The 22456-nt window shown below is 41.2% G+C and overlaps 2 protein-coding genes across 2 annotated transcripts in view; both read right to left on the reverse strand.

Annotated features, from left to right (window-relative positions):
* Positions 1–8101: 8101 nt before the first annotated feature.
* On the reverse strand, positions 8102–20781 carry Phf11c (PHD finger protein 11C). Its single transcript, NM_001164289.1, has 10 exons — positions 20299–20781; positions 18135–18242; positions 16538–16668; positions 14616–14665; positions 13550–13617; positions 12736–12799; positions 12053–12184; positions 10580–10651; positions 8587–8753; positions 8102–8416 (listed from the first exon to the last, which is right to left on the reverse strand). The coding sequence occupies exons 1-10, from the start codon at positions 20521–20523 to the stop codon at positions 8414–8416; spliced, it is 1020 nt and encodes a 339-aa protein (NP_001157761.1). The 5' UTR covers positions 20524–20781; the 3' UTR covers positions 8102–8413.
* Positions 8102–22456, reverse strand: part of Gm45935 (predicted gene, 45935) — a 60048-nt gene continuing 45693 nt past the window's right edge. Inside the window, exons 15-24 of the mRNA NM_001320725.1 lie at positions 20299–20420; positions 18135–18242; positions 16538–16668; positions 14616–14665; positions 13550–13617; positions 12736–12799; positions 12053–12184; positions 10580–10651; positions 8587–8753; positions 8102–8416 (exon numbers count right to left, since the gene is read on the reverse strand). Of these exons, the coding sequence (NP_001307654.1) occupies positions 8414–8416; positions 8587–8753; positions 10580–10651; positions 12053–12184; positions 12736–12799; positions 13550–13617; positions 14616–14665; positions 16538–16668; positions 18135–18242; positions 20299–20420 (917 nt within the window). The 3' untranslated portion in view covers positions 8102–8413. The remainder of the gene's footprint in view (positions 8417–8586; positions 8754–10579; positions 10652–12052; positions 12185–12735; positions 12800–13549; positions 13618–14615; positions 14666–16537; positions 16669–18134; positions 18243–20298; positions 20421–22456) is intronic.

Here is a 22456-nt window from a genome sequence, read left to right on the forward strand (position 1 = left end):
GCCCAATAAAGGCCAGGACCACTGAGGCCTCCTGGGCTTCTGAGGTAGGATCAAAGGGAGTGAACTGCCTGAAGGCTTCCATAAACCTTTCAAAGAACACGGAGGGAGGTTCAGTCGGCCCCTGTATTACCTCTCTTACCTTAGCCAAATTAGTGGGCTGTCTTGAGGCACCTCAGAGTCCAGAGCCTGATGATAGATTCTCAAGTTCTCGCTACCTTCAGCCTTGTTGTAGTCCCAACCAGGGCAAGTTAAAGGGAATTCCATGTCAATCTCATTTTGTAGCTGCTAGGCCACCTGGCTCCCGGGATATTTTTTCTAGCCTCTAACAGAATCCTCTCTTGCTCCTCAGTTGTGAAGAGCGTCTGCAGCAGCTGCTGACAATCAGCCCAAGTAGGCTAATGAGAGAACATAAGGGACTCCACCAACCCAGTGAGGCTTTGGAGATCCTCTGAGAAGGGGGGTGGTTGGTTTTCCAATTGTAGAGATCAGCAGAAGAAAAGGGCCAATACTGGAGGGGCTGCAATTGGCTACCCGGCATGGGAGGGCCATAGGTGTACAGCGGTAATGTCACAATCCGGTCTGTTCGCCGGCTCCTGGCTGGCTCCTCTCCATTTTTTAATAGTGTTATTTGGCTCTCTGGAGTCTAACTTCTTGAGGTCTTTGTATATATTTTGGATATTAGTCCTCTATCAGATGTAGGATTGGTAAAGATCTTTTCCTAATCTGTTGGTTGCCTTTTTATCTTATTGACAGTGTCTTGTGCCTTACAGAAGCTTTGCAATTTTATGAAGTCCCATTTGTCTATTCTTGATCTTACAGAACAAGCCATTGGTGTTCTGTTTAGGAATTTTCCCCCTGGGCCCATATGTTCGAGGCTCTTCCCCACTTTCTCTTCTTTAAGTTTCAGTGTTTCTGGTTTTATGTGGAGGCTCTTGGCCCACTTGGACTTGAGCTTTGTACAAGGAGATAAAAATGGGTCGATTTGCATTATTCTACATGCTGACTGCCAGTTGAACCAGCACCATTCGTTAAAAATGCTGTATCTTTTCCCACTGGATGGTTTTAGCTCCTTTGTCAAAGATCAAGTGGCCATAGGTGTGTGGGTTCATTTCTGGGTCTTCAATTTATTGATCTTCCTGCCTTCTCTGTACCATGCAGTTTTCATCACAATTGCTCTGTAATACAGTTTGAGGTAGGGATGGTGATTCCCCAGAAGTTTCTTTATTTTTATTTATTTCTTTATTTTTCTTTATTTTTGAGAATAGTTTTCACTATCCTGGGTCTTTTGTTATTCCAAATTAATTTGCAAATTCCTCTTTCTAACTAGATGAAGAATTGAGTTGGAATTTTGATGGGGATTGCATTGAATTTGTAGATTGCTTTCAGCAAGATGATCATTTTTACTATATTAATCCTGCCAATCCATAAGCATGGGAGATCTTTCCATCTTCTGAGATCTTCTATTTCTTTCTTCAGAGACTTTAAATTTGTGTCATATAGATCTTTTACTTGCTTGGTTAGGGCCACACCAAGGTATGTAATATTACTTGTGGCTATTGTGAAGGGTGTCATTTCCCTAATTTCTTTCTCAGCCTCTTTATCCTTTGAGTAAAGGAAGGCCACTGATTTGAGTTAATTTTATATCCAGCCACTTTGCTGAAGTCGTTTATCAGCTTTAGGAGTTCTCTGGTGGAATTTTTGGGGTCTCTTAAGTATACAATCATATCACCTGCAAATAGTGATATTTTTACTTATTCCTTTCCAATTTGTATCCCTTTGACATCCTTTTGTTGTCTAATTGCCCTAGCTAGAACTTCAAGTACTATGTTGAATAGATAGGGAGAGAGAGTGGGTAGCCTTGTCTAGTCTCTGCTTTTAGTGGAATTGCTTCAAGTTTCTCTCCATTCAGTTTGATGCTGGCTACTTGCTTGCTGTATATTGCTTTTACTATGATTAGGTACAGGCCGTGAATTCCTGATCTTTCCAAGACTTTTAGCATGATGGGATGCTGAATTTTGTCAAATGCATTTTCAGCATATAATGAAATGATCATGTGTTTTTTTCCTTGAGTTTGTTTATATAGTGGATTACATTGATTGATTTTCTTATATTGAACTGCATGCCTGGGATGAAGCCTACTTGATTATGGTAAATGATTATTTTGATGTGCTCTTGGATTCAGTTGGCAAGAATTTTATTGAGTATTTTTGCATCAATGGTCATACGGGAGATTGGTCTGAAGTTCTCTTTCTTCATTTGTTCTTTGTGTGGTTTAGGAATAAGCATAATTGTGGCTTCATAGAGTGAGTTGGGGAGTGTACCTTCTGTTTCTATTTTGTGAAATAGTTTGAAGACTATTGGTATTAGGTCTGATAAAGGTCTGATAGAATTCTCCACTAAACCCATCTGGTCCTGGGAGTTTTTTGGTTGGGAGACTGTTAATGGCTGCTTCTATTTCTTTGGGGGTTATGGGACTGTTTAGATGGTTTATCTCATCCTGTTTTAACTTTGGCACCTTCTTTGTGTCTAGAAAATTGTCCATTTCATCCACATTTTCCAATTTACTTGAGCATAAACTTTTTTTTGTAGTAGAATCTGATGAGTTTTTTAATTTCCATGGTTTCTATTGTTATGTTTCCCTTTTCATTTCTGATTTTATTAATTTTGAAACACTCTCTGTGCCCTCTGGTTAGTCTGGTTAAGGGTTTATCTTTCTTGTTGATTTTCTCAACGAACCAGCTCCTGGTTTTGTTCATTCTTTGTATAGTTCTTTTTGTTTCTATTTGGTTGATTTAAGTCCTGAGTTTGATTATTTCATGCCTTCTACTCCTCTTGGGGGATTTTGCTTCTTTTTGTTCTAGAGCTTTCAGGTGTGCTGTCAAGCTGATAGTGTAAGTAAGCTCTCTCCAGTTTCTTCTTGGAGGTACTTAGAGCTATGAGTTTTCCTCTTAGGACTGCTTTCATTGTGTACCATAAGTTTTGGTATGATGTGTCTTCATTTTCATTAAATTCTAAAAAGTCTTTAATTTCTTTATTTCTTCCTTGACCAAGTTATCATTGAATAGAGTGTTGTTCAATTTCCATGTGCATGTCTGTTTTCTGTTTTTGTTTGTTTGTTTGTTTTTTAATTTAAGACCAGCCTTAGTCTATTGTGATCTGATAGGGTGCATGGGATTATTTCAATCTTCCTGTATCTGTTGAGGCCTGTTTTGTGGACAATTATATGGTCAATTTTGCAGAAGGTACCATGAGGTGCTGAGAAGGTATATTCTTTTGCTTTAGGATGAAATGTCCTATAAATACCTGTTAGATTCATTTGTTCATAACTTCTGTTAGTTTCACTGTGTCTCTGTTTAGTTTCTGTTTCCATGATTTGTCCATTGCTGAGAGTGGGGTGTTAAAGTGTCCCACTATTATTGTGTGGGGTGTGATGTATCCTTTGAGCTATAGTAAAGTTTCTTTTTTGAATGTGAGTGCCCTTGCATTTGGAGCAAACATGTTCAGAATTGATAGTTCATATTTGTAGATTTCTCCTTTGACCAATATGAAGTGTCCTTCCTTATCCTTTTTGATAACTTTTGGTTGAAAGCCGATTTTATTTGAAATTAGAATGGCTACTCCAGCTTGTTTCTTGGGACCATTTGTTTGGAAAGTTGTATTCCAATCTTTCACTCTGAGGTAGTGTCTGTCTTTGTCACAGAGGTGCGTTTCCTCTATGCAGCAAGATGCTGGGGCCTGTTTACATATCCAGTCTGTTAGTCTATGTCTTTTTTTTTTTTTAATCAGAGAATTGAGTCCATTGATGTTAAGAGATATTAAGGAAAAGTGATTGTTACTCCCTGTTATTTTTGTTATTAGAGGTGGCATTATATTTGTGTGCCTATCTTCTTTTGGATTTGTTGAAAGATTACTTTCTTCCTTTTTCTTCAGTATAGTTTGTTTCCCTCCTTGTGTTGGTTCCATTTATTGTCCTTTGTAAGGCTGGATTTGTGGAAAGATAATGTGTAAATTCAATTTTGTCATGGAATATCTTGGTTTCTCCATCTATGGTAATTGAGAGTTTTGCTGGATATAGTAGTCTGGGCTGGCATTTATGTTCTCTTAGGGTCTGTATGACATCTGCCCAGATCTTCAGGTTTCATAGTCTCTGATGAGAAGTCTGGTGTAATCCTGATAGGTCTGCCTTCATATGTTACTTGACCTTTTCACCTGACTGCTTTTAAAATTTTCTTTGTCTAGTGCATTTGGTGTTTTGATTATTATGTGATGGGAGGAATTTCTTTTCTGGTCCAGTCTATTTGGAGTTCTGTGGGTTTCTTGGATGTTTATGGACTTCTCTTTCTTTATTTTAGGGAAGTTTTCTTCTATAATTTTGTTGAAGATATTTGCTGGTCCTTTAAGTTGGGAATCTTCACTCTTCTATACCTATTATCCTTAGGTTTGGTCTTCTCATTGTGTCCTGGACTTCCTGGATATTTTGGGTTAGGAGCTTTTTGCATTTTTCATTTTCTCTGTCTGTTGTGTCAATGTTTTCTAAGGTATCTTCTGCACCTGAGATTCTTTCTTCTGTCTCTTATATTCTGTTGGTGATGCTTGCATCTAGACTCCTGATCTCTTTCCTAGGTTTTCTAACTCCAAGGTTGTCTCCCTTTGTGATTTCTTTATTGTTTCTATTTTCATTTTTAGATCTTGGATTTTTTTTTTCATTTTCTTTGCCTGTTTGATTGTGTTTTCCTGTAATTCTTTAAGGGGTTTTTGTGTTTCCTCTTTAAGGGCTTCTACCTTTTTACCTGTGTTCACCTGTTTTTTTTTTTTTTTAAGGGAGTTATTTATATCCTTCTTAAAGTCCTCCATCATCATCATGAGAAGTGACTAAATCCAAATATTGCTTTTCCCCGTTTTGATGGTGTATCCAGGACTTGGGTTTTGATGATGCCAAGTAACCTTGGTTTCTGTTGCTTCTGTTCTTACGCTTGACTCCTGCCATCTGATTATCTCTAGTGCTTCCTGCCCTTGCTATATCTGACTAGAGCCTGTCCTTCCTGTAATCCTGGTTGAGTCAGAACTGCTCAGAGTCTAGCTGTCTCTGTGATCCTGTGATTCTGTGATCCTGGGATCCTCAGATTCTGGGGGATCCTGTGATCCTGAGATTCTGGGTGTGTCAGAGTTTCTGGGAGCCAAGCTTCCTCTGAGACCCTGAGATCTGGTGTAGCCAAGCTCCTGGGATCCTAAGATCCTGGTCATGCTAGAGTGCCTGGGAGTGGAGCCTCCTCTTGGGGCTGTGGGACTGGGTACCTCTGAGCTCATGCCCAAGGTAGACTGGCACAAACCAGAAGGAACCTGAGCCATTGGTGCGCCCAGGTTCCTGTGTCCCTGGATCCTGCTGGTCAGAGTTACTCCTGGTGGTGCTGGAATAGATGTTGTGTTCTACTCACTGCTGACCCTAAGATCCTGCGTGTGCTAGAGCACCTGGGAGTGGAGCCTCCTCTGGGCAAAGTGAATATTTTTAATGCTCCTTCCCCTTTTCTTTTGATGTCCCTCCACTGAGAAATGGCTAAAGAAAATCTGGTTTATTTACACAATGAAATACTACTCAGCCATTAAAAAAGAAGGACATCATGAATTTTGCAGGCAAATGGATGGAACTAGAAAATATTATGCTGAGTGAGGTAACCCAAACCCAAAAGGCCATGCACAGTGTGTACTCAATGTCAAATGCACATTAGCCATAAGATAAACATGTAATAATAAACAGATCCAAAGAATCAAAAAAAGTCTGAGAGTCTTTCTCAGAAGAGGAAACAAAGTAGATATCTGAAATTGATTTTGATTTTACTCATAGAAAAACAGAACAATTCTTGGAATTAATGTTTACTTCTGTTGTAATAATGGAAGCCAGAGAAGTTACATTTCTTAAAAGATCCCAAAATGTATACTTGAAATTATTAGACCAATGATTGAAAGTTCAGTATTTAGGATTCATTTATGTAATTTCTTGAATGATATAATAATAAACAATCTCTTAAGACAGGCCTGTACAGTTGTGGTTGGCTTTTCCCTTTAGAATATAGTACTATGGGAGAAAAAAAAGAGAAGAGCCTGAGGGAAAGGAGGTCCTGTGACAGGCCCAAATTGGGACCCAGCTCAAGGGGAGGTTTCAAGGCCTGACACTATTAATGATGATATGGTATGTTTACAGACAGGAGCCTAGCATGGCTGCCCTCTGAGAGGCCCAACAAGTAGATGAACAAGTCAGATGCAGATATTTGCACCCAATCAATGGACAGAAGCTGTTGACCCCTGTGGTTGAATTAGAGAAAAGCTATAAAAAGGTGAGGAGCAGGGCAACCCCAAAGTAAGACCAGCAGTCTCAACTAACCTGGACCCCCAAGATATCTCAAACACTAAACTACCAACCAGGCAGCATACACCAGCTGATATAAGGCCCCCAACACATATACAGTAGAGAATGGCCTGGTCTGGCCTCAGAGAGGGAAGAAGCACCTAACCCTGGAGAGACCAAGTGGATGTCTGGTGGGGTGGAAGTAGAGGTGGGGTGGTCACATCCTCTTGGAGACTGGGGAGGAGGTATGGGAAGAGAACAGTCAGAGAGCAGACTAAGAGAGGGATAAAGACTTGACTGTAAGAAAAGATTAAAGAATAACAAAGAAAGAAAGGAAGAAAGAAAGAAAGAAAGAAAGAAAGAAAGAAACCTGAAAAAGGGAAGCAGTTGCTATTTTGATACAACAAGGATTAATTTGTGAATTTAAATGAAACAATAGGTCGGCCACAAAACGATAAACAGGATGTGGTCCAGTTCCTGGAGGGAGAAAGAGAGTGGATGCCAGGAGCTGGAAGAGAACACAGATGTCAAATATATAGTTACCGTTTTGAGAGGTGAAGTGGTTTAAGATGAATAATTTTGGCTACATTTGATGCTACTAAACTACATATTTTTAAAAGGGTTGATATGGAGAAAGAACAAACAAAAAAGGGCTGAGATGTTAAATTTTGTTACATGGGTTGTATCACAATCTTAAAACTAGCAATGTTAGAATGAAAGTAAGGTACCACTCTGAATGAGACAACTAGTTCTCAACTACCTCAGGAACCAAAAGATCTCATTTCTGTTAGAAGAGGACTGTTGGTCCAGCACATGGAAAAAGTATTTGAGTTGGGAGAACTTAAAAATGAAAAGTAGCAGCACAATGCTTCTGAGACATCCCGGTTCTTGGGAGAATGTAGAGATTGGGCTACACTCAATGATATACTGGAGGATGTAACATCTTTAACATGGACTTTGTACATGGAGGGGTGCATGTACCATGGCATCATTATGGAAGTCAGAGAGCAACTGGTAAAAGACATCTTAGCTGTCTGGGTTCTGCTATTAAACTGAGGGCTATGATTATTTGGCTCATTTTTCAGTAATAACACAGCAGGTTTCTTTTAGCAATTTGCCCCGTATACATCTACATTATGAACACCAAACGTGGTGCTTTTGGTGCCCTATAATCTACTGAGATGAACAGATTCCAGCTGTATGTAAAGCAGCAGAGGAAGCACTAACATAAAAGGGTCCCAGCTGGTTCTGACAGGTGCTCACATGGCAGTCATTCCAGTTGATCCCTCCTGAATTGGCTTAGACAGGCCTTGGTACCCACAGTATTGCACCAGGAGTGATTCCTTCACAAGTGTGTGAACACACATTACAAACAAGATAGCTCAATCCCATTTTGTCAGGTGCATTACTGTGGCCCAGAGGATCATGGGAGGAAATGAGAAATGTGGATGTGAGAGGAGTCAAGGGTGAGGGGCAGTGTCGGTACACAGATCTGATGCACACTGTCAGGTGGGGAAAGTCTTAGTGCTCCACATCCCCTATTCCCCCTAATGGTGCTCGAGTCAAAGAGCCCAGATTCAAAAGCTGGAGTTGGTCTTGAACATGAAGCATGCCCTTGTAATGACTGATGCCAAAAAGACACTTTTAAAAAGAGTCTGATGAAGACCCACAAAATCAGTAAACACTGAAGAGTGCATTGTGTCTTGCTACAGCTGAGGGCTGCCTGGGACTGTATTAAATAAACTGTGAACTCTTCAGTGGTTTTGACAAGCATTTATTAAGTGTGCTAAATATTGTCAATGTGGTAGTGAGCAGAAACCCAGGGTAACAGGGAGCAATGCATAGGGTTGAGTCTGCTCTATGCTGATGGAGTTATTAATACTGAGAGGAGACCATGATGAGACCATTTTTAGGAGCAGCAGAAGCAAGAGAAAGCTCTAAGATTCCATTTAAGGCTGAGCAAAGCTCTGGTGTTGCTGCCCTTGACTGGGGTGGGCAGGGTAGGCAGGAAGACTTCCTCGATCCTTGGAGAACATGGAGGCCCCATCCAGTTTTCCTGAGGAACAGCTTTTACTGTCAGGGGAAAGCAGGACAAGTGAGATGAGAAGAGAGGAGACAAGAAACACCCAGTCAGGTATAGAGCATGGATGAGCAGTAGCAGGTCAGAGCTGGAGGGGACTGTGGATCTGTCACAGTCTGTCTCCTGAGTCTGCTTGCACTTCAGGAGACTCCTGGCATCTGACCTGGTGGTCCTCAGGAGGTAGCAAGGATCCTGATGTAGAACTTGAGCAGTCCAGGTCCCCATTTTCTTGAAATGAGCACAAGCTTTGTTGTAAGTCTGCAAGTGCCTCAAGCTGCTGCTTCATCAGCCTTTGCCTTTCTTCCCATTCACAAGCTTTACTCTTGATTACTTTAAAAGAAAGAAAATGGCTTCAGTGTATGCAGGGATTTCATTAGGATTCTGTCTCTAGTCTGGATCAGTTCAAGTATTTTCCTTATATAACGGCCTCAAATGAGAGGGCAGAGTGGTCTGAGCAGAAACTGCTCCTTTCATATCCTTTCTGACTTTCGTGACTCAATATGGACACCAGCATGTATCATGTGTTCTCCTTCACTGTAGGACAAGATTAGAGTGTATTCATTTATTCAGAGACTAGAGCATGTGGCTGGCCTATGAATAACAACTCTTTCATGGGCACATCTCTGGCTCCAAGGACATTGGGTACCTCTCAGGTTTGAGTCAGATTTAGGAACAGAAAATGTTTGCTATAGAAACCAACCATGGTCATTTTCGTTGGGTTTAGAATCTTCACAACTGAATTTTTAGATTTTCAGTTGTCAGAATGACTGCATACCTACAGATAGCTTGGAACCCTCGGCTGAATCAGCTAGCCCAGAACGGTGCCATGTCAGAAGTTAGCCTTTCCAGGTGGTTCCCGTGCAGTCTTGATTAGTGCCTTGAGGTTCCCCACATTATATGGTGTGTGACATTTCTCAGACATATAACTTTTATGCTGAGTGACACATGTAATTTTACAGAAATACATCTTTCTGAAGGCTGTTTTTTTTTTTTTAAATAGCTATTCTTATTAACAAACATTCTCGTGTGATTTTTAAAGTAACTTCTCTGGAACTAAAACTGAGTACTGCATAGTTCAAATGAGAACAAGTAACAGAGAATCAAAGTGAGAGAGGCTGTGCACATTGAGGTGACACAGGCAACCTGGCTGCGCTTTAGGGAAAACCTGCTGCCATATAGTTTTACTGACATGCACATGTGCAGAAAAGATCACTGTAGAAGCAGTGTGTTATGAGTAAGGGAGAGAAGCTGCTCATACCATTCTGTGTGAATCTCCCTCACCCATGTCTAGAGGTGCAGCACATGGACGTGTTTAGTACTAAAAGAGGCCACAATAAATGCAGGCTTATTAAGGTTTTCAGACGAAGTTTCACTGGCTCCCAATCTTCCTGCCTCACCCTTTCAACTGCTGGGAATTATAGGTGTGTACCACAGCACACAGCTAAATGCATCATGCTTTTGAAAACTAGGTCTCCCTATTCCTGCCTGCCTACTACCGTTTAAATAAAATAGCAAAACATGAAAACCAAAACCACCAAAAATCTTTCTTGATCATTCTTCATTTTGCTGGTTTTTTTTTTTTACTTGATTAATTTTAGAATTATAGTACTCACTGCTTCGAGAGATAAGCTTTAAAGATAAACCTTAATAAAAGAACTTGACATCTCTTCAAGAAAGAGGGAGTCAGCCTGCAGGGTGGGTCACTGTTGCCTCCATGTTGCTACCTGGGGGTAGAGGAGCTGCAGGAAGTCTACTCGGCTCCAGCCTATGCCTGTCTATAGAGTCAAAAACTTGGGTTGTTTCTGTCTTGTCAATCTGTTTTACTGTACACAAAAGCATTTGTATGTCTACCTGGAAAACACAGCACTGTGATCCAACCACTCACAAATTACTGCATTTTGTATAGTGTGGACAATCTGTCTGCCTGTCTGTCTATCTGTCTGTCTATCCATATATAAACTATGTCTGTATTTATATATATGTACACTACTTTTTCCATATTTTTCTTTTCCATGTGTTGTGCTTTTCTGTAATGGGCTTTTTCATTTGACAAAAATTCTCTTTAGAAATATTTGACTGTTATGTGACCTGTTATTTTTGATCTGAATGATAAATGTTTCTAAAACACACTGTTCCTTATTTTATGAATCACCTACCTTCTTGGAATTTTCTTAGTGTGTCTTTAAATAATCCACAGCCAAACAGTAAGGTCTCGATCCCTTCATAGTCTAGAGAGAGAAGCAATGTGTTAACTTTATTGTGAACAGTCACACAGGGAGAGAGAGAAAATAACCCCACTAGGAAGAGAGAGGGTCAGAGGAGGGCAGCTCAGTGCAGGCCCAGCAGGGATCAGGAGAAGCATCAGCTCACTGTCTGTGCAGCCAGGACTTCTGAGGAGGGAACCCCTGTGTTCCAGGGAGCCCCAGGTGATTAGGAGGCACCCAAATATTTGAGAGTTCTTAGACTTGAGAAAATTAGTAATTAAAATTATGTAACAAGCTCTTGGAAATGTATATTGCTAATTTATGTCTTGGTTTGTCATAGAGAAAGTCACTTAAAAGTCGATATTTTACATTGTCCCTTACAGTATGAAACACTCAGATCACTCTAACCAGGAATTATAAGGCTTGTAGCTCATGCTGTATGTTACAGGAGGTCACAGGAGCCAGACACTTGCACACTGTAAGTGGACTTTTTAAGCCCTAGGAGCCATTCAGAAAGAAACTTCCACTAGTAGTTGATCTAAACAACTTCTCCATAGCTCGGTAAGATTACTCAGTGAGGAGGGCTGCTTGTTACCATCTGATGACTTAAGTTCACTCCCCAGAACCCACATGGTGGAGGCAGAACCCACCCCTCTCTCTTATCCTCTGACCTGTACCTGTGTGCAGGCGCAGGGGCACAATGTAATGTTTTAAAAAAAGACTTATTTTTAAGTGTGTGTGTGTGTGTGTGTGTGTGTGTGTGTGTGTGTGTGTGTGTATCTTCAAAGTCCTTAAGACTGTCAGATTGCCCAGGAGCTTCAGGCCCAGGCGTTGTGGGCTACCATACACAGGTATGGGGAACCACACTCAGGTCCTCTGCAAGAATATATGTGTTCATCACTGAGGTATCACTCCAGCCTCTGTAATAATTTTAAGACCCTGGACTTAAAAAGGAATAGAATTCGAGGCCCATCAAAATTATAGCCTAAGGGCTGGTTCCCAGCACCCATGTTGGGTGGCCTACAACTGCCTATAACAGGATCAAATAGTTTTGTTTTTTAGGGGGCACTTGTACTACCATGTCTATATCCTACACACACACACACAAACACATTGACACACAAAGGGACCCAGGAAGCCAGTAGACTCCTGTTTCTGACTCAGTTTCTTTTTTTTTTTTTTTTTTTTTGATTTTTCGGTTTTTCGACACAGGGTTTCTCTGTATAGCCCTGACTGTCCTGGAACTCACTCTGTAGACTAGGCTGGCCTCGAACTCAGAGATCCGCCTGCTTCTGCCTCCTGAGTGCTGGGATTAAAGGCGTGCGCCACCACACCCGGCTATATGATGTGTGTTCTTAAAGAATGGGTTACAGAAGGGCTGGGGAAACATGGGGAGGTGTGTTTTCTAGAATGCCCATTCAGTACCTGACTCTGAGGCAGTCTCATCCAGGAGTCTTCCATAAATTGAATTCATTTTTTCTAGTATGTATTCAAGTAAAACATTAAGAAGTCCTGCTTTCTTGCATTTCTTAAGAAAAGGAGCTTTGACAGCTGCATCTAAGAACAAAGAATGCATCTTTAGGAGGAAATGGACAGCTATTTGCATCATGTGGTCACTTTATACTTTACCAGTTGATGGGTGAGCATACTTGTCGCATTTTTTTTCTGTAGCTCAAATAGTAAATGGTTCAAAACTGAAAACATTTCTCTGCTTGTAATTAAATGAACTGATGTGGTTTTGTAAAATTTACTTTATATGATGGAGATGACATCTCCTCATACTTGGCCCAGATTTGGCATATGAAAGACTGCCACCTGTCACAGTGAAGGGTAACATACCAGTGAATTATAGCTTCAGGCAAACCTACCTGCCTTTTAAGCATGTCATCTCAGAATGAGAAGAAATGGTCCACTCCAGCTCAAATAACTATGATATGGTATGGGTTCTAATACAGTACATACTTACAATAAAGATTTATGTTCTTATTATATACCAAATACACAGAAGAATAAAGATCAAAGCATGACACCAGCTTTAAGTTATATGGGTCAAGATTCCTCTAAGTATTTTGATCCATCATTGTCACACAGTCAACACTGAGACCAACCTCTGTGGCCGAGAGGCTCTCCTGTCACATGTCTTTTGGATCTCATGAATTTCACCACTTTTGGCTGGAAGAGAAAACCAAGATTATATTGAATTTTCATGTTGGCCTGGAATACCACATGAAATTAAAATGTTCTTCTACAAAATCAAATCTGTTAATCAAATCTAACCAAAAAAGGCATATTAAGACAATTTTTTTTTAATTTTGGTTTTGATGAACTCCTGGATCCAAATGGCATTTTCATGCTGTTTGTGGCATGAAAAACATCTGTTGAATAAGAGGGAGAGATTATTGTCTGATACTAATCAATGTATAGAAACTGATATAAAAAACTGTTTCAAATCCCTTCAAATTCTTTTACATTTTGTATCTAATAATTCAGAAGATTTTAAGTCAGAAATTTGGTTATGTGTGGACCAGGTCACTGGGAAACACTTGGTTATAAACAAATGCTTGTCCGTACTCTCAGCCTGTGAAGGACTAAGTGTCATGAAAGGACACGTGTTTTCACTAGCATGGTTCAAGGAATAATTGACAGAAGCTGAGGGAATGACATCATCCCATGAGCCTCTAGCCTCTTAATACTCTTCAGTATGCTTCTTCTGCCATGTCAGGATGGTCTGCACTTCCTGAGTGCAGGATTCTCCCCACGATGCCACGCTAAGTTAGCTTCAGCTCCACTGAGGAGAGAACATGCATGAAGGATGGTGTGCAAATGCCAACTCCTCCAATGATTGAAAACCGTGAGGCTTTGGCATTTAGAATTCTAAGTAAGAGCATTATGAGAAGAAATTAGGCCTATAAGTCAAGTTACCTGTGCAGGAGGGCCTGATGAGAGGCGTTTCTTTCTTCCTCTCTTCCTCTTCATGCTTGGGCCATCAGCTGAAAGAGAAACCATTTAAAGGTTGAAATATATAAAACATTGCCAGGTGGTTATGGTATACATCTTTAATCCCAGTCCTTGGTAGGTAGGTAGAACCAGGTGGAACTCTGAGTTCAAGGCCAGCCTGATCTTCAGAGTGAATTCCAGGATAGCCAGGTCTAAACAGAGAAACCCTGTCTCTCATATATATTATGTGCATATATATTACATGTATGTATATACACACACACATATATATGCATTGAAGTTTGCATACAATAAAAAGTATGGGCCATCCTTATTACAAAATCAGAAGTCTGGCAAACTTGAACCTAAGCATTTGCAACGTAAAACTAACAATTCATTTTAATCATAAGCACATAAGCCTATGATCGATTGAAATGGAGGGTGTTTGTTGAACAGCAGAGTCAACATGGGTCATTGGTGATTGTTGGAAGGTGAAGAAATAACAAGTTCCCCCCTTCATGCTGACATGGTCTTCCTTGAAGACTTGCAGGGATGTGGCCAGTCCTCTTTTCCTCATCTAGAGAGACTTTTCAGAAGTTAAGGAGCCAGTGCTTGCTGATCCAGAGTTTCATCAGTAATATTCTTTGACCAGTGATTTTTCGTATAACAATTGTACTTAACAGTATAGGTATGAAGTGGAATGAAGTTTCATGGGAAACAGTACTCTTTTGATACAGGGTCTAGCTATGTACCTAAGGCCTTCCATGAACTAACTCTATGATACACACACACCGATACACACACACTCACACACACACACACACACACACACACACACACACACACACACAAACACAGGCATCATTCCCTGTCAACATACAGTGATAGCAAGGATCAGTTTAAGGGTAGTTTTCAATGAGTTAGAAATATAATGACAATGACTAGAAATAGCTCAGTGCTTCCTAAAAATTACAACTGAGAAGAAATAATTAGATTATCTCAGGTTTTACTTAAGGAATTAGCTTTCTTTAAACTCATTTTAGAAACTTACCACTTTCAGTGGCCTCTTCTTGTTGTGGAGGATGTTCTGGGCAAAATAATCTGAAAATACAGAATTTCAAAGGATCACTGAATCTTTTAATTTGTAGAGATCCACCAACCTTTGTCTCCCCCGAGCTGGCATTAGAGCTAGATGGAATTACACTGGCTGAAGTATGCATTTTTTAAAAGAAATGTGTTCAATCCATGTCAAATTGTCAATCCACATCCAGTGTGGGTGAGGGTGGCCATTGTCTTTGTGCCCTCTGAGCAGTAGAAAGAGGACTTCACTCTCTGAAGGTGTGAATGCTGGGTGACTATTTTGAGCACTCCTAGTTCCTAGGCTGTGATGAGGGGCATCTAAGAAACTATGGTCTAAGATTTGAAGCTTCACTCTGACCACCCACAATCTTGCGGATCTTCACAGTTCACACAGACACACGTGCAACACTGTGGAGAGTGACTTTTCAGATCAGAGTGGGCCTTCACTAGCACTTGGATTTGGTGAGTGTCTTCAGAGAGAGAGAGAGAAGGCAGCATAGCAGGCTAGAGAACAGGAGTGAGGAGCTGTAGGGGACTTCTCTGCCCAGGCTTGCCTTTGTCTTAGCTCTTATGAGACCTAGGGTCCTCCAGTTACTCCAGTGCCCTTCCTAACAGCACCCAGCTCAGTCACCTCCTCTGGACCTGGGACTTCTGCCCACCTTTCATTTAGTCTCAACTGCATTCCCAGAGGGACTTGGGTTTGTACTTTCACTTCTTCTGTACATTGATTTTAGGCTTATACTACCATGCTTGCCTATGAGGTTTTGTAATGCAAAAGGAAGTATAGAGAATATTAGGATACACTCTCTCTCCTGTGTCCTCCCCATGCCCAGTGTCAGTAATTTTCAAGTCAATGTGAAGCCTCTTCCTACTTCAGCCCCTCCCATGAGCCAGTGTTCAGAGTAGCCAGTGTGCACCTGTGTCCCACCCCCAGCTTGGTGAGAAATTGTTAGCTTCATTATATTTGTATCCCTCAGCACCTTGTGAAGTGTCTCAGTTACTCTATCCACCTGAATGCTTAAAATAAAATTTAAACTGCAGAGAAGCCCACTTGTTCCTTTCTGAAACAATTATATAATTAAAAAGGTTTTTGTTGTTGTTGTTTTTGTTTTGTTGTTGTTGTTGTTTACATTGAGTTAAGTATTTACAGTGTGGTTACTACACTTTTTAAAATTTTAAGTTATCTCTGTAATTTCAAGGCCAGCCTGGTCTACTTGGTGAGATACTGTCTCAAAAATAAAACCTATATCCAGCAGGAACTTCAGTCCCTTTCATTTGTTCATGTGTGTAAAAATGGCTGTCAGTAAAGTGAGTTCTTTGTGAACATAAATGATGAATGTGAAGTCCTTCTATAGGTTTCTCAGTAATTCAAATATAAAAAGCACTGTTCAAAACTGAATGAACTTTTACAAACAGTGACAAGCTGGGGGCTGGCGAGGTGACTCTGTAGGTAAAGGTGCTTGCCATCTGTCAGCTCCCACAACCTCAGTTCCACGTCTGGTCCAACACTTGAAGGCAACAGCTCATTCCCACATAGTATGGGGACAGACCCATGACCTGTGGATGAGTGAGTGAAGGAGGGTGTCTTCCCGTTGCAGACAAGAACAGAGCTGGACTGGCTCCTGTCTCTTGTAGGACATGAATGATGTCATTAGGAATGAGGCTCTCCCAGGAACAAGAGAGGACAGAGAAGATTTAGAAAGTCAAACAAACCCTTGAGTAGTTCTTTTCCTGTCATGTGCAGAAATGTAAAGCTGAGTTCCTGCTGGTATCCCATAACCCTGTTCCCACATGAAACTCATTTGCATGAATTGAACTTGAGAAGTATGTCACAGGCTAGCCATTCCTTACACACACACCCCCCACCATGGAGTTTGAAAGCTATTTGATTACTTGTAAGTTCTTGTAACTCCACCTTGTAGAACTGCGTAGTCCTCCTTGGCACAGAATAAGTGGTAATTCTTGGCACAAGATGTTTCACCACACCTTACGATGGCTCCTTCATTATTACAAAACGAGCATATCTATAGAAGAATAGATCATAATGAGGAAATACTTGTTTCATTATTAAAATGTAAGGATGTCATTAAATGTTGCAGGCCAGTGTTTTTGTCCTGGCTATCTCTGGCATATCCCAGCCTACATACCCACACTAAATAGGAATTAGACTTGGCAACCCATGAGGAACTTTCAGCAAAACTGCAGATAAGTAGCCATGAAAGGTCCAGCAGAGACAGTTGTATCATGGTCCACATAAATGGAAAAACAGAGAGATTTCTTAAAAGTGAAACTAGCAGGCTTCTTTATCCCTAGGCAAGGTGTTGGTTTGGGGGACTTTGAACCTCAGTTCAGAGCAGCTCCTGCTGTGACACTAAAGATTATCATCTCAGCTGGCACTTTCTATGACTTCCTCTTAGACATTTCTCCCTGGGATAGTGGTACCAGCTCTACAGGGTTGCTACTGAGGATAATATGAAATGAATGAAACCCGTTTCCAGTGTATAGAAACTAAAAACTGAAGACACAACTAACACCATAGTGTTTTTCTTGATCCCTTGATTTAATTTCCCTATCTGTTTTTATATGAAGGCATACATACTGATGCTTAGGCATTTTGTGGCTCCAGTCATTAACACTTTACTGTGCTTGTGGTCAGCCATGAAACACTCAAACTTGCCAACCTGTTTACTAATCTGCAAATGGCCTTTTATAAAGAAGCCCAGAGACCCAGTGGACCTCAGAGAGACAGCCTTTCCCATTCTTCTTTCCTGCAGAGTCCCCTTATGCCCTCAGCCCCAAGGCAGATGCTGACAATGATAACCACCCAGAACTGGTGCAGAAAGACATGCAGCCACCCTTGGCATTCAGAAGGCATCTTACTGCAGATGAAGGATAAAGCCTTTTGCTCTGACTGTGGCCTGCAGCTTTGAGGCACCAGGAGGACCAGCTAGCTGCTCTGAGGCAGGAGAGCAGAAGCAAAGCCTAGATGGTGCTGTTGAGCTGCGGAAATGGGTGTTTGCTCTGCTGGAATGACAGTAAGGACTTGTCCACCCTGTCTGACCAGAGAGTTTTCACCCAGACAGAAGCATCTCAAGCTTGCTCTGCTGATGTGTGCGACAGTTGGCTGTAAGCAGACAGCGTCAGCTGAGGGAGCGTCTCACAGTCCACCTTCCAGCTCTCCACATGTTTCTCAAACCCTGCTACACCATAGACTCTATTTTGAGATGAAAGACTCAGTTTTTTATTTTTATTTCTGTTTATGTGTGTCTGAGAGACCAAGCATGTTAGTGCATGTGTCTGTGAAAGCCAGCACGGGTGTCTGATGCCCTGCAGCTGGAGTTTCAAGCAATTATGAATTGCTATTTCAGTGCTGAAAGGGCAGTAAGAAATCCTAACTGAGAACCATCTGTCCACCCACTCCAAACACACTATCCTTTGAATGTAGACCCCACGACTCATCATTTATAATAGAAAAGCCATGTCAACTTACCATTGTGCTTCCTCTCCAGATCCTTTCCAGTACTGATTTCACATCAACATTTCTAGCTATTTTACATGGATTATGGGCCTCACATTCCACCAATCCTGATGAATACAGCTGAAGGTTGCAAAACAAAAGCAAAAACAAAAGAAAACAAAAACTAAAAAAAATCGCAGAGTCAGTGTGAGGTAGCCCTGACCGACACAAGTCAGAGATGCTTCCGAAAAGGGCTGCAGAGGAGTGCAGAGTGGACAATGCCTCAGAGCACTGGCCACTGCGCAGGAGATGAACAGACACGAACCTTGGGCTCCTGTGAGAAACTCGGTCTGCAGACACAGTTGTACTGGGTAACTGATCTCTATTGACTCTGGGCCCAGGCAGACAGTGGCTCCTGCAGCATTGTTCTCTGCCTAGGAATGCAGAGCAGGCTCTGGCAATGGCTGAAGCCATGCAGTCAGAGAAGCCAAAGCAAGGGACAGAGGCCATTCCTGATGGCTTTCCAGGTCTCCTTCTTAGACTTCAAGGACTGTGCCTACCTCCACAACCATATGGCAGACCTACTCTTGACTTGTTGAGATAGGGTCTCACTGTAGCATAGCTGTAGGCTAGAACCCTGTCTCTGTCCCCGAGTGCTGGGACTAAAGCCATACACCAATACACCTGGCTTTTATGACTTTTTTTTTTAATAGATAGGATCTAGCTATACAGCCCATGTTACCTGGACCTTGGACACTTCCTTAGCTTCTAAGCAATGGAACTACAGGTATGGGTGATCACAGCTAGCTCTAAATTCCCTTGTGTGTTTTAGCAGCCACAAGTCTCTTTCCTCTTCAGCATTTCAGAGGATGGAGAGAGGGTTCTGTGGTTAAGCATGTGCATTGCTCTTCCTGTGCTCCAGAGAGTCTACATTCAGCTCCCAGTACCCAACTCACATGTGAACTCTAGCCCTAGAGTGTCATACATGTGCGCGCACACACACACACACACAAATTACAATCTTGTTTTCAATTTTATCAAATATGTGTGTCTTATAAGCATGCTTGTGTGTTTGTGTGTGCTCTATGCATCTGTGTAATTTTATTTATTTGTTCTCTGTGTGTGTTTGCACCTGCTGGGGTACATGAAGAGGACAGAATACTTTGGCTGTCTTTCTCCACTGCTCTTTACCTTCTTTTCTAAGATTTTTTTTTATAACAATGACTCTTTTGCTGTCATGTATGTTTGTGTATCACATGTGGGCTGGGTTCTGCAGAGGTCAGAAGAAGGTGTTGTATCCTAGGAAATGGAGGTACAAACGCTTGTGAATGAACCCCTATGTGCTGTCAAATGTACCTGCCAGAGCGGTGTAACCACTGAGCCATCTCTCCAGCCCCTCTCTACCTTACTTTATGGACCTGGAAATCTCACAAATTCAGCTCAACAGGCTGGCCTGCAAGCTTATAGAATCCTGTAAGTTCCTCCCTCTAATGGGATTACAGGCACACAGTGTCTTGTCCAGCTCATTGCAGGAGTCCTGGGGATGGATGCCAGGACACTGATGGACACTATGTCTTCGGCACATTACTAACTGAGCTACCAGCTCTCTAGGTCCAGATAGCTGAAGTTATTGTGAGTCATATAAACAATCTACCTGCTTTCATTTGAAGATTAATGTTACATATGAACTTTAAAAAAAAAGAACATAAAAACATGGGGGAAATTATAATACTTAAACAGGCAAAGGATTGCATAAGAATTAGAAATCATAATGCAAATGTTAAAACTTGCATGTGGAATTCTGGGTTTAGCTCTCTCTTTCCCCCCCATGGTTTGGTGTTAGGGCCTTTCTATGTTTCTGCTATTCTGTTCCAGCTGCAACCTTAGTGCATTAATATGTTGTATTTTATGGGTATTAAATTTGCTTCCTGAAAAATGCTGATAGAGAAAGATGGGCCAGTAAGGTGGCTTGTCAAGAAAAATCACTTGCTGCCAAGCCAGAGGACCTAGGCTAGCCTCAGAGGCCAGATGAAGGCATCACATACCCTGGGCCTGGGGTTATGGGTGGATGTGAGCCACAGTCTAAGTTCTGGGAATGGAACCTGGAACCTGTGGAAGAACAACCAGTGCTCTTAACTACTGAGCCATCTTTCTAGCCTTACACAAGTAATTTTAAGGTTATTCACCAGTAACTTACCAAACAGTTTTCATGAGCAGCTATATTAGCTGATGGTACAAAGTATATCACGCTCCAATCATGGCCTTCAGGGCAGAGGGCACATGTTCTTTTTTCCATCTTTTCTGTAAGCTGACAGAAACCTATAAATAACAACCAGGTTAAAACAGAAACATATTTTATGTGCTTGGTAGCTCCTCTAGTCTTAAAGAAATTGGCAGGACCCTCTTCTTGTGATAGAGCCATAACTCCTACAATAATAACAAATCAGCAATCTAAGTGCGGAAAAAAATAGCATCTCTTATGTAGTACAGCCTCTTATTAGGGTTCTAGACCAGTGCTGTCAACAGAAACAGAGCAAGCCCACAAAGGTGGGCTATGGCATCACTGAAAACATTCTAGAGGCCTTACTGAAATGAATAAAACATTTAGAAATTCTCTGATGATGTCTGAGAGCTGCACATATCTACGGGCAGAGACAGGACTGGAGAGCAAAAGTTGATTCCATGTCTGTTTAGCACAGACAGGAGTAGGTTCACCTCTGGAGCCTATGAGCTTCCTTACCATGGGGTATTGGTCAGATTTACAGCTTGAGGCATGCACTTCCTCCTGCTGGCCCTAACTCCAATTAGAAATGAGTTGGTCACCCCTATGACACGGTGTCACTCTGTGCCCAGGAACTTATCTTGCCATGCTGCTTGTCCTTGTAGCTCAGTGTTCACAGCTGTGTGAGCCTGTGGATTACTTTTCTTCTACAGCAAGCTCCACAGCTCCTTTCAGTACCACGAGAGCTAGCCGACAGGGAAGACCCTCCTGGTTATTGCTTAGTTTCTCATTGTACTGTGCCTAACAATGTGGTGTCTTTGGCAATAGGGTGTTATTAAGTTCTCACCTGGTTACAGGGCAGAGAATAAGTGTGGAAATCTAATGCCATAAATGAGACAATGACAATCACCACACCTCAGGGAACATTGCGAGAGAGGGGATGGGAAGATTCTAAGATCTGCAGAAACAGTGTCCTCTAGACATGATCAAAATGCTGTGACCATAAATTCAAAGCAGCTGTAGAAGCCTACAAAAGGCCTGCATAGGATTAAACTAGTTCAAATTCTAGCTGGCATGGTGGTGGGGGCACCACTCACTAGCATCCAGCCCTAACTTAGAAGATCTGTCAGTTGATGGTTTGTGGGGTAAGGAGTGTTGCTTTTTCTTTATGGTGTGTTCTCCATTAGGTCTACCATGAATCAGTGGTTGGACACACACACATGCACACGCACACACACACATGTTTAGCACAATCTGGATACCAGTCTAGATGGAGAAAAGAACAAAGGAATTTTTGAGAAACACAAAATAAATGCCTGTCAGCAAGGGCGGAGTAAGGTGAAGATCCCAATAGATGTAGAGTACCCACTGTCTGGACCAGAGGCTAGATACATAATGATAGCAATTCTACACAACTTCCCCCAAGGAAGTTTTAAACTTCATGTAATTTCAACCGACATCCCAAGGTTAAGGAATGTATAAAAGCAATTATTAGAAAGACTATATTGGCATAGATAGTGAGGAAGCTTTAAAGAAAACAAGAGAGCCTCTTACCTGCTTGATTTAAAAACATAAAAAATGTATGTTCATAGACTCAATTGGACAGATTGTTAGATGAACAAGTCAAGGAACAGACAGTACAGGCAAAAGGGAGTCATACCGCATGTTTCTAATTCACTGGAAGACTGTATTGTTTTTCTTTACTAGCAGCAATGCCTTTCCCCATTTTTTCTATCGAATTAATTATTAGTTTTTTATTAATTTGTAAGAGCTTGTCACATGTGAGACAATTATCACTTTGTTAGTGCAACAAAGTTTGGTAAGAGGAGTACACTTGGCAGCTTCCTCTGGCCTCTGCATATATACCAGTAACCTCCCCCCATATATGTAAAAACACCATATACATATATAATAAATATTTTAAGTCTACCTGCTTTGTGTGATATTAAAACCACTTCACAGTTTCTACTCTTACGTAACAGTGATATATTTAGAAACCAGTTTACTCTTGTTTTTATAATATTAATATGGAATTTATTAATATGGAAGATGGCTATATCCTTCATTTTTATAATGATTAGATATGGTTATTTTTGGTTCTGTAGCTTTTAATTTGCTCCACTGACTTCCCATT

The sequence above is a fragment of the Mus musculus genome, chromosome 14 (assembly GCF_000001635.26).
Source record: "Mus musculus strain C57BL/6J chromosome 14, GRCm38.p6 C57BL/6J".
Taxonomy (NCBI): Eukaryota; Metazoa; Chordata; class Mammalia; order Rodentia; family Muridae; genus Mus; species Mus musculus.